Source organism: Carettochelys insculpta, chromosome 3 (genome assembly GCF_033958435.1).
Source record: "Carettochelys insculpta isolate YL-2023 chromosome 3, ASM3395843v1, whole genome shotgun sequence".
Taxonomy (NCBI): Eukaryota; Metazoa; Chordata; order Testudines; family Carettochelyidae; genus Carettochelys; species Carettochelys insculpta.
The window spans coordinates 89,695,684-89,713,328 of NC_134139.1; the positions used below are offsets into that span (position 1 = coordinate 89,695,684).

General features: G+C 37.4%; 1 protein-coding gene across 8 annotated transcripts in view; it reads right to left on the minus strand.

Moving 5' to 3' along the window:
- Window positions 1-367: 367 nt before the first annotated feature.
- ZDHHC14 (zDHHC palmitoyltransferase 14) overlaps window positions 368-17,645 on the minus strand; it is a 134,049-nt gene continuing 116,771 nt past the window's right edge. For 2 of the 8 annotated variants that reach the window (XM_074990314.1, XM_074990313.1), the window contains exons 7-9: window positions 17,342-17,451; window positions 15,972-16,074; window positions 3,748-4,946 (exon numbers count right to left, since the gene is read on the minus strand). In XM_074990314.1, the coding sequence (XP_074846415.1) occupies window positions 4,590-4,946; window positions 15,972-16,074; window positions 17,342-17,451 (570 nt within the window). In that variant the 3' untranslated portion in view covers window positions 3,748-4,589. Of the gene's footprint in view, window positions 3,196-3,747; window positions 4,992-13,627; window positions 13,730-15,971; window positions 16,075-17,341; window positions 17,452-17,645 lie in introns of those variants that run through there. The other 6 variants (XM_074990312.1, XM_074990311.1, XM_074990317.1 and 3 more) reach the window with 5 other exon arrangements.

Sequence of the window (17,645 nt, forward strand, 5' to 3'; positions counted from 1 at the left end):
GAACATGCTTTCCTACACGCAACATTCAAGTTTTGTTGACTTTAGAGCCTAAATACACTGGCCCATGAGAAATGCAGCTTTGTTACTGGTTACTACTATGCTGCTACTGCAGTTAACATGGTGTCAAGAACAATTGAGACAATTTTTCTTTTAAAACCTAAAGTATTGTATAACGCATCAATTGCAAATGCCAAGATTTATGTACGGAAAAAATCTTTGTAGCATCTCGGTTTAAGCATCTGTCTTAAAGCTCACGCTGCATATACTTTCTTAAATTTATGAGATTGAAAATAATTGCACTTTGTCTGACCCATTCATCTATTAAGACCAGATGAAAAACATCTAATCTTCTCTCTACACAATTTTAATGGCTTAATTAACATAGTAATCACTTGGATTTGGAAATACATCTTGCTTGTATTATCAGTAAAACATACAATGTGCAAGTTGATAAAGGATTCACTGATTTACAAAATGCAATCATCTCTGACATTTATTACAATGAAAACATTATTGTTTAATCATTAGTAATATAAAGTTACTTTGAAAATAGGGAAGTCTGAGAAAAACAAGAAAAAAGGAGTGTTTTAAAAACAGATCTTATTTAGGAAGTATTGAATTTCATTGTACACCACCTTGTACTGTACATCCAGGGAAAACCCAAATAAAGGAAGAAAAATTGGTGCAAGATTAACCAGTATTGTGAATTTCTGCACATTTATAGGTACTTTTAATAAAAAAACATACATTTATTTTTCTATAAATATCAACTTTCATTTAGATTTTGCATGTATACAAATCAAAAGGTACCAGTATGAAGAACATTCATACTTTTTATAAGATTAATTCAATGTAAAGTATTAAAGAGAAGAAAAGAAAGAAGAAAACATAGCAATGTTCCTTGGGATTATCAGTTTGAATCTGTTGCTTGTGCTCTGCAATGCAAACAAAATACAATCAAAACTAAGAACCCTGCAGAGCAAAGAAGGGTTAGTCACTTTGCTGAATGGCACCATGTGTGCACGTGAATTCCATCGGAGGAAATCCACATGAGCGAAAGCAGTTGCTGTTGGGGAAAAGTAAAACAGAAGAGATGCTCTACACAGGAGTTTCAGTAATTCTGTCAATAGATTCCCTGATTTTACTGTTAATTGAGAGCTGTTATTACTGAAAATTAATTCAGTTCCAGTATTTTCCAGCAGATGTCCTCACAAGTCAATAGTGTCAGGGAGACCAGAGATGCCATCATAACAAAAACTTTAGGGTGAGAAAGCAAAGGAGAATAGATTTAAATGCAGGTGGTATGAAAACCTGTAAATGAAAACAAGGTAATAGCAAAAATACACTATTTATTTTAAATACAATATGGAAAAAAATTGTAGACAAGGGTGAAAATATGGCTTATCACTGGAATCTAAATGAATACATGGTTCTAAAATAGGCATTCACATTACTTCAGTCCTCTTGTCAGGCTTGCTATCTCCTCCTCCAGCACTAAAAAAACAAAAGGTTTTAAAAGTGATGCTTTATCATTTTAAACATTAACATGTGAAGATTGAACAGCATGTTTCAACTGGGGAACAGCATAAAACCTAATACAATATCCCTTTCTCCTAGATAAGAATGTCAACATAAAACTTATTGGAGGCACACAGTTGATGTATTTCTGCCTGCACTACTTGCTAGTGGCAAGGACATACGAATGTCACCAAACAGTTTCCTGTAAGCATGAGATGCCTTGGGTATTCCGGTGAGTTTCCAAGCAGATGAATTTATAAACGAAGATGATCCTTTGAATTAGCTCAATAGCTGTGGAGTTTTAATACCACACTGAAATATTTATCTTACTTGTTTCACACAGGGGACAGTCTTTCCTCGGAGCACTGGTATCTGTAGAATTTATAAAATATTAAGACCAGCTTAACAACAGATTCACTGATCTTGTCAAGTATTGTTTCTGGAAGGTTACAAGATAGTTGCCCATAAGGGCAACTGATTTTAAAGGCATTTCCCTTCTATTAACAAAAACAAATATTTCACTTACTGTTCAGTACTATGAGCAGAGAATAATTTTTCTTTTTTTTTTTTCCTAGCAAAATTGTAGTGCTTATGTCAGGAAAAACCGAACACTAACCAAATCAAATCAAATGTTGCAAAGTGCAGTGGATGTTTCATACCAAACTTTAGTTCATCCAAAATATAAACTTGATATGAAATATCCCCTTTTCTTCTAGCTCTAAGAGAATACAACCAATTTTATATTAAGCATTTATCATGTGCTAGGTTAAGAATACAAACTTTGTTTCTGAGATGTGAGACTACACTGTGTTGTACTTATCTTTATTATTTGGATGCTTTCAAATCACTCTGACATTCAATGTGCTTTGAATACCTAATTCCTTCTTTGAAAATTCTGCCCATAAGGAATACATTCTCCTTCCCCCACTAGAGCTAATGCTGTTAGTTTTGTGGAAACATGTATATCCATCTCCCTGAGTTCTTCTGCAGGCTCCATCTGTATAGTACCTGCCTGTCTAGCTGTAGATTTGAATCTATACAGAGTTCTTCTTTGGAGAGGATATACCCAAAAAAAGACAACATCTGAAGAAGAATGTCTGAGCAATCTTGCAAAATTGAATAGGAAAATAAACCAAGAAGCTATATCCTCTTGCATGAAAGCTTGCAAACATTTCAAATGGCTCACCAACACTTATAATGGTGGAGCATGCATAGACTCATTGAAATTTAGGGCAAGAAGAGACTTCAAGAGGTCATCTAGTCCATTCTTAACCAACTGTAAAATGGGACCCAAGAAATCAGTTGATGATATATCAAAGTTTTCTTTTTATATTTTCTATACCTACAACTAGGTGACAGTTCATATCACTATTTAGAGAAATAAAATTCGTTACAGAACCTCTAATCTGAAAGCTCGTTAGCAGGTAATCTGACTTTTCAATAGCATAGATGGCTGTATTCCAAGAGGTGTATTGTGCTTTTTTAAAAATATGGCATTTTTTTCACTTGATATCTGTGAATGACCATGTATCAATGATGCAAAAGTGGCATGAGTCTTGATCAATCAAGGAAACATTTTACATAATCGTAGTTTGCTCTTGAAATAATATCTTGAGCTTGCTGGAAAGACGCTGCATCTAATTTATCCTGAGAAGTTATTATTGCAGGTTTTAGAATCTGAAAAGCAAGACAGATATTATGTTTGAGTCCTCTCAGCTTATGTACAGGGTCTTCTCAAGTGTCCCTGAGTGGAGATATTTTCCATAAGCCATAACTCTTATTTTGCCAAATCACAAATTGAAGAACTGAAAAACTTTGTAATATAATATTGTAATATTTCCATTTTAAATAATGGATGAAAATATATTCATGAAAACTTATGACCAGGTGGCAGTTACAGTGTATCGCTTGTTTGTTCAGCTTCAGTCCATTGACTTTTCTCTTCCTTCTGAAGCCTAACACGCAGAAGCCTAGGTTCTAAGCTGATATTAAGTATGTTGCTTCCCAGGACAAACCTGCTCTAGAAACACTCACCAAAATGAACAACTATACAAAGCCATACATAATACTAAAGAAAAACAACTCATGGTCAGATTTTTCCTGTGATTCTGGGCTCATTATGCAAATATATCAAAGTCAAAAACATAACCACCCAAGGGTCTAAGTCATCCAAATGTGACCTTCTTTTGCAGTAAAATGTGTAAGGATAACTATACACATATCCAAAGAAAGAGTGGATGTCATTTTATTGGCTGTCCGCAGGTAATCTTATCACACACGGGAGTGAAGAATCTGTGGTAGGGCACAACACAATGTCTTATTCTAAACAATCAAATAGAAGGCTAAATGATATGTAACATGATACAAATCAGCAGCCCTCAATATTTTAGGTACCACTGATTAATTTAAAATAATATGTAATGAAGTGAAAAAAAATAACATTATCCATTGGTTAGTCTGTTGCACCATCTTTAAATGAAACAGTACTTTGAAACTCACATATAAAAAAGCAGCACTCTCTTTTAATACCAACACCACTGTAACACATACCTTAGCGTGGCATGCAAGTCCACATCTGCGATCATTTTTTGTATTAACAAATGGAATGGTTATTTCCTATTTCAATATTAGTAGCATAACATGTAAATGCAGATCATTCTGGCCACAAGTGTAAGCCTAACAAGTGTGTATTACAAGAGCATAAAACACATAGCGTGACACTTACATTCAAGAATCTTTCTTTTTTTATACTGTAACAAAGGCCATTCTATAGGCAGAATTCCAAGTTGCTGGAGCCAGATCTTCAGTTAAGAAGCTTAGTGATCTTTCCTGATTTTATTTAAAAAATAGAAGCAGTCACCATCAAAGCAGAACCATTAACAATCCAAACAAAAGAATGCCATAGTTCTGTTGAAAAAATAATGTGTTCGTTTAGCAAACTCCATTACATGGGAAAGTTTTCATTATATAGGCATGTTAAAAGTCTTACAGTGGTACTGTAAAGTCTTTCCTGTTGGGTAAACATTTGTACAACCACTAGGATATGGCATAGTATTATAAATAAAAATTGGTCAAACTGAGCTAAGCTTCACAAGACCACGCACTGAGTCTTCATGCAATGAATCTTGGCTGGCTAGGCTCAGGACGTGCAAGGTATGGCTGTGGGTGATAGGGCTCCCTGCTGGCAGCATACCAGGAGGTGATGGAGCTTCTTCTGGAGTCAGAAACTGATGACCTTCGTGTTCCTCTTTTAATGGTATCATGTCTGTCAAACCTGTTTCTGATGTGAGATTTGGCATGGAGGAAGGTGGTGTTGGCTGCCCTAAGGTTAGCGTGGCACAAGGAGCACCGATAGTGGTCTTTCCTGATAAAGGTAGCTCTTCACTAGCTATGCTGGGTTCACTCTGTAGTAGTGGCGTGGCTGCAGCCTGTAAAACGAATTTAGTGCTCTGAATGCACTGGTCTTGATCACACTGATGGGGTCAAAACCCACATAGGGCAAACAAAACAGAAATGGAAGGATGTGGACAGAAGACGCACAGAAAAAAATGGGATGTGAGAAGAAAGAAGAGAGTCATTAGTATCATTCCATAGTTAGCTGACAAAAGAGCATGCATAATTAAACCACCTGCATTCTGGGATAAAAATGAGAGTAGATTATGATAAACATCCCAGTGTATGACAGTCAGGGACTTCAGTTAACTCTAATGAGGTATTTTCTAAATAATTTTAACTTAGTTTTTATTTATTCTTATCTGAAAATCTTGGAAATGCAAGGTTTTGCTAGGTTCACTACATATTTGCACAGCATGGTAATCAGCCTAAGCAGTGAATACTAATGAACTGCTGTGATGAATATTCAGCACCTCATTAGGCTAACTCTCCCTGTGGCAACTTCGAAGTGCTGGCATGCTGTGTAGCCATACAACTTCGAAGTGCCCTTATTCCCTTTGGAGTTTGCAACTTCTAAGTTGCCATGGGGAGAATTAACCTAATGAGGTGCAGCATACTCATCGCAGCATTTAATTAGTATTCTCTGCTCAGGCTGATTACCACGCCCCCTTTGAAGAAGAGGGCTAGTGTAGACACAGCCTTTTGAGTTTTACAGTACTACATTAGTCTCCTTTTTAATTATTTTATTAGTCTTCATGTTAACCTAAGAATTACAGTGCTATAGAAGAGTTTCTTCAGGGCAAACATCCCTCTGAATACAATCAGTTTTCTAAAAACTAATCAAGTAATACAAACTCATTGCTTGAGATTTTGCTTCCCAGATTGTTTAAGCCATTAATATTTTTCAGCCGGGTGGGAGTAGAGGTATGTGCAAAACAATTATCAACCTTCAGCTTGATCACATGGACTTGATAGAAAAGTTCCTGTCCATGGTTCGCCATGCTGCTTATTCATTCGTTTACTCTTGACAGTGTGGAGGACCAAAACGTAGCTGATTTGTTTTCTTGCAGGCTTTTCAGAATTTTTTAAAACATAATGGGCCAAATTCACAGAAATGTAACCCCATCAAATTACACCAGGAATTAATGTGGCCTAAACTCTTTTTCCAGGACTGTATTTTTACAAAATCAGTCAGGTTGCTGAGTTGTAAGTCACAGTACCGCAATATGACTACCTAACTAAAAATTGAAATGCATTCATGGGCAACCCACTGAATGGTTAAGATATTGTTCTTTTTTCAAAAAATCTACACCAAGGCATCAGTCTTGGGGACTGGTGTACCACTCAGATCACCCGTCAAGCAAAATAGCTCTGCTGAAGATACAATAAAACGCAGTGCATGATGACCATATAATCACAGTACACAAGGTGAAAATTGTAAAAGAGCCTAGATGTCTCAGAAGCTTAGCTCCCATTTCCTTTTAGTGGAACTTAGTCTAAGCAATAGTGAAACTTTCACCCATCATGTAGTTTGCACTGTCTTTACATAGAACTTTCATCTTCCAGAATGATATATCCAGTGACTTTCAAATACAAAGACTACCTTTTCCTTCTTGCAGTCCTCTTATTCTAGGCTAAGTGGTGAACACTCTGGTCTGGATCGAGCAAAGCACTGAAGCATTCAAGTAGTCCCATATGACTTCAAAAGCTTAAAGCTGAGCACATACTACAATGCTCTGATGGACAGGCACAAAATGCTTATCACCTTGCAGGAACAAGTCCTTGATTTGTTATTGGTTGTGAAGACCCAGTCTTGATTAATAAATGGCTGTTTCACACCATCCCAAATAATTAAATTTATAACTTCTGCATCAACCTTATTAAGACTTTCCTCTAAAAATGGGGTCAGCATTTTAATCCTTCCAAAGAGACAACAAATTCCATTTCCTCTGAGAAGTGCTCGTCAAACACTGAATTCTGACATAACAAAGGCAATAACCCCTACAGCATACTCATAATAAATAACTTTAGTAGCTGATTTATTGCCTGAGTGATGTTTCAACATTTATCTTCAAAAGCAGATCATTACTTAATGTATTCCAGCACCATAAATATAAAATTTAAAATAGCATGAAGGTAATTTACTTCAATTTTTGTAATAGTTTGTATTAAATCATTTTTATTGAATTCTCATACATTTTAACTGAACAAACACCTAAAAGCTACTGGAGAAAGTAGCTTAATAAGCTCAATTAAAAAGGAAGCCATACATCTGTCACACAGTTTCACATCTGTAAAAGAGTAATCTCTTTTCTTCTCCACTTCCATAAATCCTCCCTTTATTTGAAACCCCCTCCACATTGCTATCAAGTCCCTCTGTTAAAAACATTCCTTCCAACAATCCTACGCACCAAAGTCCTCCTTTCAGTTGAGTGTTGACAACAAATATTGGGGAAAAATGAATCTAACAAGATACATGCTATCATTCACTATTCATTTACATTGCAATTTGCTGCATGTCCTTGAGTTTGCATGTTGTCCAGTACCCTAGATTTCAAAATCTTCATGGACGGCACTATGTCTTTTTAAATGTTTGTAAGTCATCTTCCTCATTGTTGGTGCTATAGTCAAAAGATTACTAAAGAACAATGTATTTCTCACTTCTTATTCTGTGAGAAGATGTTTCCTACCAAATGTGCAGTTAGGCCAGTTCGTATATACAATACAATAATTATTAAAGATGTATACATTGTTGACTTGTGTTAGCACCAACTTACTTTCATGTGTCAAGTAAAGAAAAGAGAACAGCTGGAAGATATCTATAGTGCCTAATCTACAGCGCCTCTTTCCCCCCCTCAGATGCACCATTTCCTTACATGGCTCCTGCTCAGGTTACCATTATTCTGCATTTCATGAATAGTGATGAAATATGCAACTTCAGGTATAAAATGTAACCGTAAACAACTTTCCACCATCTTAAACAGGCAAATCTTGGGATCTGTTCATTTTAAAATTTGTTCCAAGAATGGATTATAGTGGATTTATATTATAAAAGATATATGCATGCAATGAATCTCTCCAGTGTGTAGCATTTTTATACAAATATAGCACTCTTTGATTTGTGGTACATGCAAGTTACCAATGACAGAGCTGTCTACAAAGATAAAATTAGGGTATTTCTTGATTGCATGATATATTTCCTGGATCACCCAAAGTACACAGAGTAAAGTTAACAAACAGTACCCTCAAAGCTATTCCACTGAATTTTTCAATGTCCACATGCTACATGACCTCTGCCCACCCCCAATAGCAATGGGCTGCTAAATATTATAGTTCAGTTTCCAAACTGACTAGAGTTAACCCCTTCACTGCTGCTTCTCTTCTTGACTTCTGTTCTCTAGAACAGATCCTATTATATACTGTTTGCTATGCACGTCTTACCCCCTTTTATTGGAGCAGCTGAGCATGAAAAATACTGGATTAAAGTTGATTGTAAGCATACAAGTTCAACTGTGTACCTTATAAATATATCAATATGGAAATTTGTCATTTTAATGTTTATTTTACTCGAACAGCCATGTACCAAATGCAAACTAGACAATGTGGAAAAGCTAATTCTTTATTTTATTTCACAAATAATTGATATGAAAAATGTATGGACACAGATTTTTTTTTTTTTTAAAGAAAATGTGATTTTATGCCATACAACACATATTATTAGAGCTCTTGTTCATATTAATATAACTCGCATATTCTAACACTACCACCAGAAATTCTATTTGTGTTACATGCAAAATTAACTTCATAGCTAACTCTCTTTAGTAGCAATGATAGCTTGGAAAATGTTACGATTCTTGAAGTATTTAAGAAAAGTCTGAGCAACAGAGTTCTCTAATGAGTTACAAATGAACAGTAATAAATGGTTAAGAGGAGAATTGGTTGCACTGAATGATGAAGTTATGACCTAGTGGGCATTACTGACATCTAGTGAGATGAAACACAACAGGCATGTCAGTTTAGCTGGGCACAATCTACATATGAAAGACAGAGGGATGGAAGATGAAACTGCGTATCAATGTACACAATGACAGCAAGCTGTATTTTAACTATAGAAGATAGGATGATGGTACACTTGGTAAAATGGAAGGAACTGTGTTTGTACAGTGCCTAGTACAGTAAGACTCCATTCCTAGCTGGGGCTATTGTAAAATAAATATTTACTCATAAGGAAGGAAGGAAGAAAAAGGAAAGGGGAAAGTACAAAACTACAGACCATGAGAGTGAGAATTAAACTATCCTGGCTCAAACCTTGAAGTGCTAAAAGTCATAAGGCAAGTCCTCTAATGAATATCTTCATCCAGATACCTAGCGGGTAACAAACTGCTGTATAAGTACAAAAAATAATTCCTAGGATTTGTGGAGGGCAGCTTTATGACTCCATTTCCTTTCTTTCTGCAAGATGATTGGAGGACAGAGACTAATAAGGGAATTTGACACCAGAGACTGTTAACTACCAAGGTACCAAAGAACAGAGACCTACAATGCAATAATAATACAAATGTCAGATTTCAAAAAAAGTAAGTTTTAAGGAAATTTTAAAAATGGACCAAGAATGATGGAAAGGGTGGAAATATTAAGATTTACAGTTGGTAACAAGGTGGAGAATCCTAAAAGACAGCATTTTTAACTACAATTTCTCAGCGAGGGTGGGGAAATTTATACAGAATGAAAAATATTAAATGGTGCTTTATAATGGATTTCCAAATGAAGTGAGGGTAAAAATATCTTGTATTAGAAGTCAAATAAGGAAAAGATAAAGACAAAACGTGCCTCTTAGCTTAATGTTAGACACCAGATGTAAAGAGAGTAAGATTTATAGATTTAAGAGAGGAAAGAAATAACTAAATAGCAAGTAACAGGGCTGACAACAGACTTTTCTGGACCATGGGGGGAGATGGCTCCATGACCCCTGGGAAAGGCAAGTCCATGGGCAGAGGGAGTGGGGCTGGAGGCTAGTCACGCCCAGCTAGTTCTTCAAAGCCGCCGGGGCTACAGGGGGCATTGGTGGCAGTTTAGAGGGTCCAGCACTCTAGCAGTTACAATTGCCAGGGTAGCAGAAGCAGCTGCCAGGAGCCCTAGAACCTTTTAAAACTTGCTGGGCCCTGGGGCAGCTGCCCCATTTCAAACTCCCACCGCAGTTGGTGGCTCTGGAAAGTAGAAATAAATTAGGAGAAAGTAACAGATGATTCCATAATGGCTGGGACACTGGAGTCCTTGCTTAAAAAATTCCCAAAACATACCCCCACAAACCTATTTTAAACAAGAGAAGTTATCTGGACAATTGTGAAGTAATGAAGACCCCGTAAAATAGCAATGGATAAAGGCACAGGAGGAAATACGTGGGAAACATGAACAATGACCAGTCAAGATGACACGCTTCTTAGGGTAATTAAGGAATTTTTTAGCTCGTGAATTTATCAAAATATTGAAAATTATTTTGGAAAAGGGATGGAATGCTGCTAAGATATACCAGGCAGAGGCTTAGGACTGGGAAATGAAACATGGAACCAAGAGAAAAATGTTTGATCCTAGTAATTACCATCTGGTCAATCTAATTTGAGATCCTAGCAAAATAATGGAAATAGAGAGGAAAAACCTTTGTAAATATCTAGAAAATAATGGAGCCAGAGGTTTGCAAAGAACAAATTAAACCTAACATTTTCAGTGCTTCAGTGAATGAAAAGAAAGCAGATGTAATCTATCAAGATTTAAATAAATAATTCAATAGACTGCTACAGAAAATCTCAATGGCAAAATCATTGCAAAGGCCCTCAAATATAAATACCATTCCACAGACTGTAAGCGGACTGAAGATCATAAACAAGGATAGTGATAAAAGCAGAGTTTTGCATTGGAAAGAGAAGTGTAGCAGGTTACCATTGAGATAGGTCTTACAGTTATCTTAAAATCTTCAGTAATGATCCTGTAGATGAGAAACGCCATATTAAATGCACCGATGATGCTCTGAACTAAAAGATATGAGAAATGAAGATATAAAAAAAAGCAGCCAAGAGAGATTAAAAGATGGCAACTGGAATTAAAATAAGATTCTGCCTGAAAAGATGAAAACCAATGGGGACAATATTCTGAAACTGTGAACTTTAATTTAGACTGGAAATAAATAACGAGGGAGACATAGAAGTAATAGTGCAGAAGCAATTAGGTAAGTGATCACTGACTCATGGCAGAAACAGGACAATGAGACTGTGTTTTAAAGTTAAAAGCATCATACAGTAGGGTCTCAACATTCACAAGGGTTCCATGTTTAGAACCCTTGTGAATGCTGATTTTTTGTGAATATGGGGGGTGCCCGGGGCACTGGGGGCAGTGGCGGCTGCCGGCACTCCTGCCTGGAGCTCTGGGAGAAACAGCTGCTACCAGCGCTCCTGCCCAGAGTTGCAGGGGAAGTGGACGCTGCCAGAGCTCCTGCCCAGAGCCCCAGGGGAAGCGGCTGCTTGTGAATAACTGAATTTGCGAACATTAAGTTTGTGAACTGTGAGACTCTACTGTACTATGGCACAGAACAGAAAAGTGAAAACCGTTCTCTATGGCCGTTTCTACACAGGCCACTTTCTTTGAAAATGGCATGGTAATACACGGCCTGAAATATGCTAATGAGACATGGATGCAAATTCTCCATGCCTCATTAGCATAAGTCATGTGACTTGGAGTCTGGAAGACTCTTCCTCCGGACTCCAAAACGCCGTTTAGAAGCGTGGCCCCGGGGGGAGCTTCCGGAAAGAAGTCCTTCTTCCGGAGGCCCCTTCTTCCTGAAAATTTTTGGAAGAAGGGGCCTCCAGAAGAAGGACTTCCTTCCGGACGACCCCCCGCCCCGGGGGCCATGCTTCTAAACAGCATTTTGGAGTCCAGAAGAATGGTCTTCCAGACTCCAAATCACGTGACCGTATGCTAATGAGGCATGGAGAATTTGCATCCGTGTCTCATTAGCAGATTTTGGGCTGTGTATTACGATGCCACTTTCGAAGAAAGTGGCCTGTGTAGAAATGGCCTATATGACCGTGGTGTCCAACATGCTAGCCCCATGGGGTTATTTTACTGGTTGAGGGTGGCTAACTAGCTTGCTCAATAAAATACATTTTCAGAATAACATGGCTAGTTTGTGCTGACTGGACACCATGGTTATAGAGTTTGGAGGGACTGTCTCTGGAATTCCACATCCACTTCTGGGAACATGCTCAGCAACAGGGAAGTGAGATAGACCATTGAAAACAAAAAAAATGGCAAGTGGGTAGGAGGGCTTGACTTATGTGGAAAGATTTCTGGCTTGATTCTACAAAGATCAGAGATCGTTAACTTTACGTGCTATGATTAGTCCTACTGAGTTCAATGGGAGTACTCAGGGTACATAACATTAAACCCACAAGAAGTCTTTGAAGGATTGAGGCACAAGAAAGCAAAATGTGCAGCTAAATATTAATAAAGAAATTCACAAAACCCCCGACCCATAAATGTTCAAGAACAGAAAAGAGTATTTTAGGGCAGTATGAGGGTTAATTAGAAGTAATGCCCTGAAATTAAGGCAAATTTAGGCTGCTAATGGAGCAATGAGTTGTACTAGATCCAAGTTTCTACCAAACTCTCTCTTAAAAATGGCTCTGGTGGTTATTATAATGATCAGTGGCTATATGTAAATGGGCCAAACCCTTACCATGTCCCTTAACTGGACTCACAAGATGCAGGGCCAGTCCCAGAGTAGGGCCTTAAATAAAAACAAAACTAAATTAAAACTCCACTACAACTCACAACTCAGCCTAAGCATCTTCTCTCAGCTTGGTTGTTGCTCCAGGACCACCTGGCCATAGGTCTGTGGGGAAAAGCTCTCTCATATTTGGTACATAGACATGCTTTTGGTCATCTCTCTAAAGAGTCTGTAATCTTCTTGCTGCTGCATAGCCTTTCCCAGTAAGGACATTTGGAGCCAGAAATCTGGTGCAATGAAATCTGTGCCTTCCCAGGTAGACTTTCCATACGCTCCTCCAATATTATAAAATTTACTAATTTTATTAACACCCGTGTTTCAAGTTCAGTCCATCAAGCACCAGGTAAAGGTTCAAGTGCTTAAATGAATTCCTAGAGAAAGCAATCCACCTCAAAAATCACAACTGGTATTTGTTCTCCAAAACCTATAATCCATTCAGGACAGCAGCCTTCAAACAGCCCTAGAATCACTAACAACTTCTGACTTAAGAGCTCACCATGTATCTTTTCTGTCTGTCAAAAGCGTATAGGTTAATACCACTCTTCTTACTGAGCTGCAGCAACTATCTACTGAAGAGTAAACAGGTAAGGATCTGGGTCATTTTATGCTTCTCAGATTGCTGAGGAAAATCTGGGACTTACCAGTAGGTTGGTGGATAAAACTAGATTAATAAGTCTCTGAAACAGTTGTCCTAGGACCTATATTTGTTGTAGGGTTGCAAACAGGATTCAACGTGGACACCAGCTCCTACAAGACTTTTTCTATTTCCATTTTTGCAAAGGTCATCTGGAAACAGACTTTGGTAAAGGGGAGCAGATTGACTTGCTAAGCATCTTCAAAAGAGCAGACATCCCTAGGGTGGTGAGCAAATCCATCTCCTTCCTGTGATTAGGCTTTATAGAATCATAGAATCACTGTCAAGTAAGCAGGGCTCACCTGAGGAGGAGCCTGAAGTCAAGACTGGGGTCCATTGGAAGGTAGGAAAGCATGCATCCGAGGACAAGGAGTATGATGGGTGAGGGAAGGTTGGAAAAGGAGCTGTGAGGAGGAACAAAGATACGCTGCTTTGTAACTAGACTACTGGACTGGCTACAGACAGGAAATTACGAACTGTCTTCTGAACAATTTTGGATAGATAAAGAGAGATTACAAGATACTGAACAGTTCAACAAAGGGAAGATTTTTGGAAATTTAAATGTCATTTAGGCACTTAGCCACCTCTATAAGCCAATTGAAGACAGGCACTTTATTCCCATTTGTGCATTTGAAAATCTTCCCATAACTTGTATGCGATGTGTGGGTCTTTGGCATTTAAGTGCTAAGACTGGGAGGTCCTGAGAAACAAGATATCAGAGTCAAACTATTTTGATGCGTAAACACACATCCTATTCAATTTCTCAAGTGACCCAAGTTATTTTCAAGCATGAAAGCTGGACATTTGCCATAAAGGGTTCAAAGTGACTGTGCTCTCTTCTGTGGCTTATTTGCATCCCAGGTTTTTCTCACCCAGGTTCACTGAAATTCATTCCATCACAAAGCTAATCCTAGCTGATCTAATTCCAGTCCCTAACCTTATAATACTGTCTGCACACATCACTCTTTATACAGCTAAATAATTTGGCTCAATTCTTTACATTTGATCATCTCAGGACATTTCATGATCAACGTTGCGAGATCTTTCCACTTTTCCAGAGACATGAAAGCTGCAAAATCAGTTTGTTGACAGGCTATTTAATCACGAATATTTGGTAGTTGACGAGCATTCTGTTCTTATAAAACCATCTATGTCACAGTTGACTTCACCAGCGTCAGAGGTCCCAGGTGCACAAATACAACTGCATTAGTGAATTTAATTAAGCACACGAGTTGAAGTTTATAAACTATAGTATGGGCATATCTATGCTGTACAGTGTTCTAACAGAAGTTGGTTCTGAAAGCAAAGTCTAAATACACAGATGGTGGACTGGGATAATCAAAGAGATCTGTTGGAAGAGACTCCACATTATGTCGATACAGTTGTTTCAAAGTAACAGTACAGTGCGATATATATCTACTGCAAGTAATTTGCCTGTATGCATAAGAGTCCCTGCTAGAGTCCAAGGAACTGTATATTAAATTATTTCTGAAATTTGGCTGAGGCAGTTCTGAAATATTTCAACATTTCAATGAATTTTATAGTTTGAGGTCATCTTCTTGATTAGAACTTGCACTGAGGCATACCACGGACTGCGCTGTAGGTAGCTGACAAAATGCTTAAGATAAAGGCTGTGATTGTACATGAAATCACTCAAGTATTTCTTGTTAAAAACTGTATGAAATACTAAAACCTGTTAAAATTAACATTATAAAGAAACAGACAGCCACTCCACAAAACCCTTGCAGACATAAATGGTACGAATTCTAAAATCTCATAGCAGAATCTTTACAAAAGTTTAAGTAATAGGAGCATGTTCTTTCTTCAGTCAAAAATACAGACTGAAATTTTACTAAGAATTCTGTGGTGAGACTCTAGAAAGGAAAAAGTGCACTGAGTCCACACATTTAATGAAAATCTGATATTCTCACACTTTACATACACGAACAATAAGAGGTTATCTTTATTAATTATTCTCTTCTTGGCACTGGAAGTCATGCTTTCCTGATGTGAGGTCCTTTGCCATTAAGGGACACAAAAGGAACCATTGACACGTTTCTGGAAAAACTTTTAAAGCTTTGGATATGGTACTGAGGTTGCCTGTTGTTCATTAGAAATTCAAAGTTCCCCTCCTTCTCAAAATGAATCCCCACCTTAAACATCTTGTTAACCTGTCCTGTAGACATATGTGTCAGTCTAGACAAATATGCACTGCACAGGCAAAGGAAAAAATTGTATGTGAAAAGAATGCGACAGCAAATGGTGTACTTTTCTGGAAAACTGATGAATTAGGGTACATCCATGATAACTGAATAGTCCAGCTAAAAACAAGGCAGGTATCAAAAAGATTTGAAAAGTGACATTGTGTATTCAATAGCCAATGGATTTCATTTGCAGGAAAAAAAAAAATCACTTGTTTTTCTATTGTCCATGAGTAAAAACTATCATTGTATAAATATTGATAAAAATCTTCATTTTTTTTTTTTACTGCATAAGCTTATTGCAGTATAGTTAATAATGAATAACTCCACCTATCAGAGTGGTGGCCGTATCCAGTTAGTGTATTATTTGATTAGTTCACATGAAAGCAGAGAAGGGAAACATTCACAAGGATCTTGATGAACAACACTATGGGATGGTTCCTACCATGTTGCTCTGAGACTGTGTTGCCCCATACATTGTTATGCCATTTGATGGTGCGGCAGGCTGGGGTGTATCTGGCTGTATAAATCCTCTTCTGTCAATTAGACTAAAGAAAAATAAAAAACCCCACAAGATTGTTAGAAACTTCTGATTAATAATTCCCCACCTCCAATAAAATAGGTTTCAATATTACAACATCACATCTTAATGCAACATCACTACCTTCAAATGTGGATCGTAATGCAGATCTGAGAAATGTAACTTCACCTCCACTCACCAATAGCAAACGAAAATTATTTACCTGGAATTGCTTTCCTCCATGGATAGTGATTATGAGAAGAGGACATTTCTGGGTTTCTGCCTCAGGTGTAAAATTTGGACATTGACAAGCAAATAAAAAGGAGAATTTGGAACCCTTGAGGGAAAGAGATGGCATGACCCCATAATGTACTTTGCATCTGTCTCTTCTCCTGCAGTTCAGCATCTGAATTTGTTGACAAAGGCTGATACCCAGAAGTAGGACTCTATTATAATGTACTTAATAAGGAATTATCATGAAAGAAACAGGAGAGCACGAATGTAGAACATTTACCACTAGTTTTACTGATTTTATTTATCTCTGCCCCTACTGGAGCCTCCACTATAGTGATCACAAGCCGTGCTGAGCCCAGAGGAGTAAATACAAAATTTTAAAAATAGTCTTACGTCAACAGGGCCTACATTCAGATAGGTTTGTGTAGAAATTCAACGAACATGGGTATAAACAGAGGAAACAGTGTGAGTGAAACACAAAATGAACAGTCTGGTGAACAGCTGTCTGCTGGAATTCTGAAAGTAGTATGATCACACTGTGCATTACAGACTGCACTTCAGTTTTGCCAGTTAATAGCTCTAAACAAGACTGTATACACTTCTAAATAAACTGCACTTACAGCTTGTCTACATTGTCTGCACAACAGGAGTGTGAACAGCAGTGTGCAACAAATTGCTATGCTGCAACTCCCCTGTGAGATGTTGCAAGCACAAACTAAAATACAAAGTACAAGCAAAAGAGTAATTACATTATTCTGTTTTGTTTTGAGTTTCTCTTTCAACAGCTGTAAATACTGTAATAAAAAATAGAAGAATCACCAAACACATTTATGTTTCTCAGTGTATGAACCTGTACTGTTTTACTAGATCTAACTCCTGACTCAGCCATAAAATAAAATCAGAAACATGTTGATTGATATTCTTCATCGAAAAAAGGTCAGTTTCACTACATAGTACAATGAATCCCTGTTTTAGCTGAGCCAACTGAAGTCAAGACAAATATAGATCAGTAATTCTGTGGTCTCATCTTATACAAAAACGTTACTTTGAGTAACTCTTACCTTGGTGAGATGGGTCCGCACAATGCAGCACAACAATTAGTAAAGATGTTGCCATAACTGTATGGATTGTAATTTTCTTTACCTCTTTTATTTGACCAAGATCCTTTAATCTGAAGAGACATAAATATAAAATAGCAAATAATATGTCACATACAGTTGCTTAGGTAAATTATGAGTAACCACAGCAACAACAAATATGATAAACATGATTTATGATTTGAGGGGGAAAAAAAGAGGAAAAGCATATTTAAAGTATCTCTGTACCTTCTGATTTCAGCAAAAAGCATATCTATACCAACCCCAT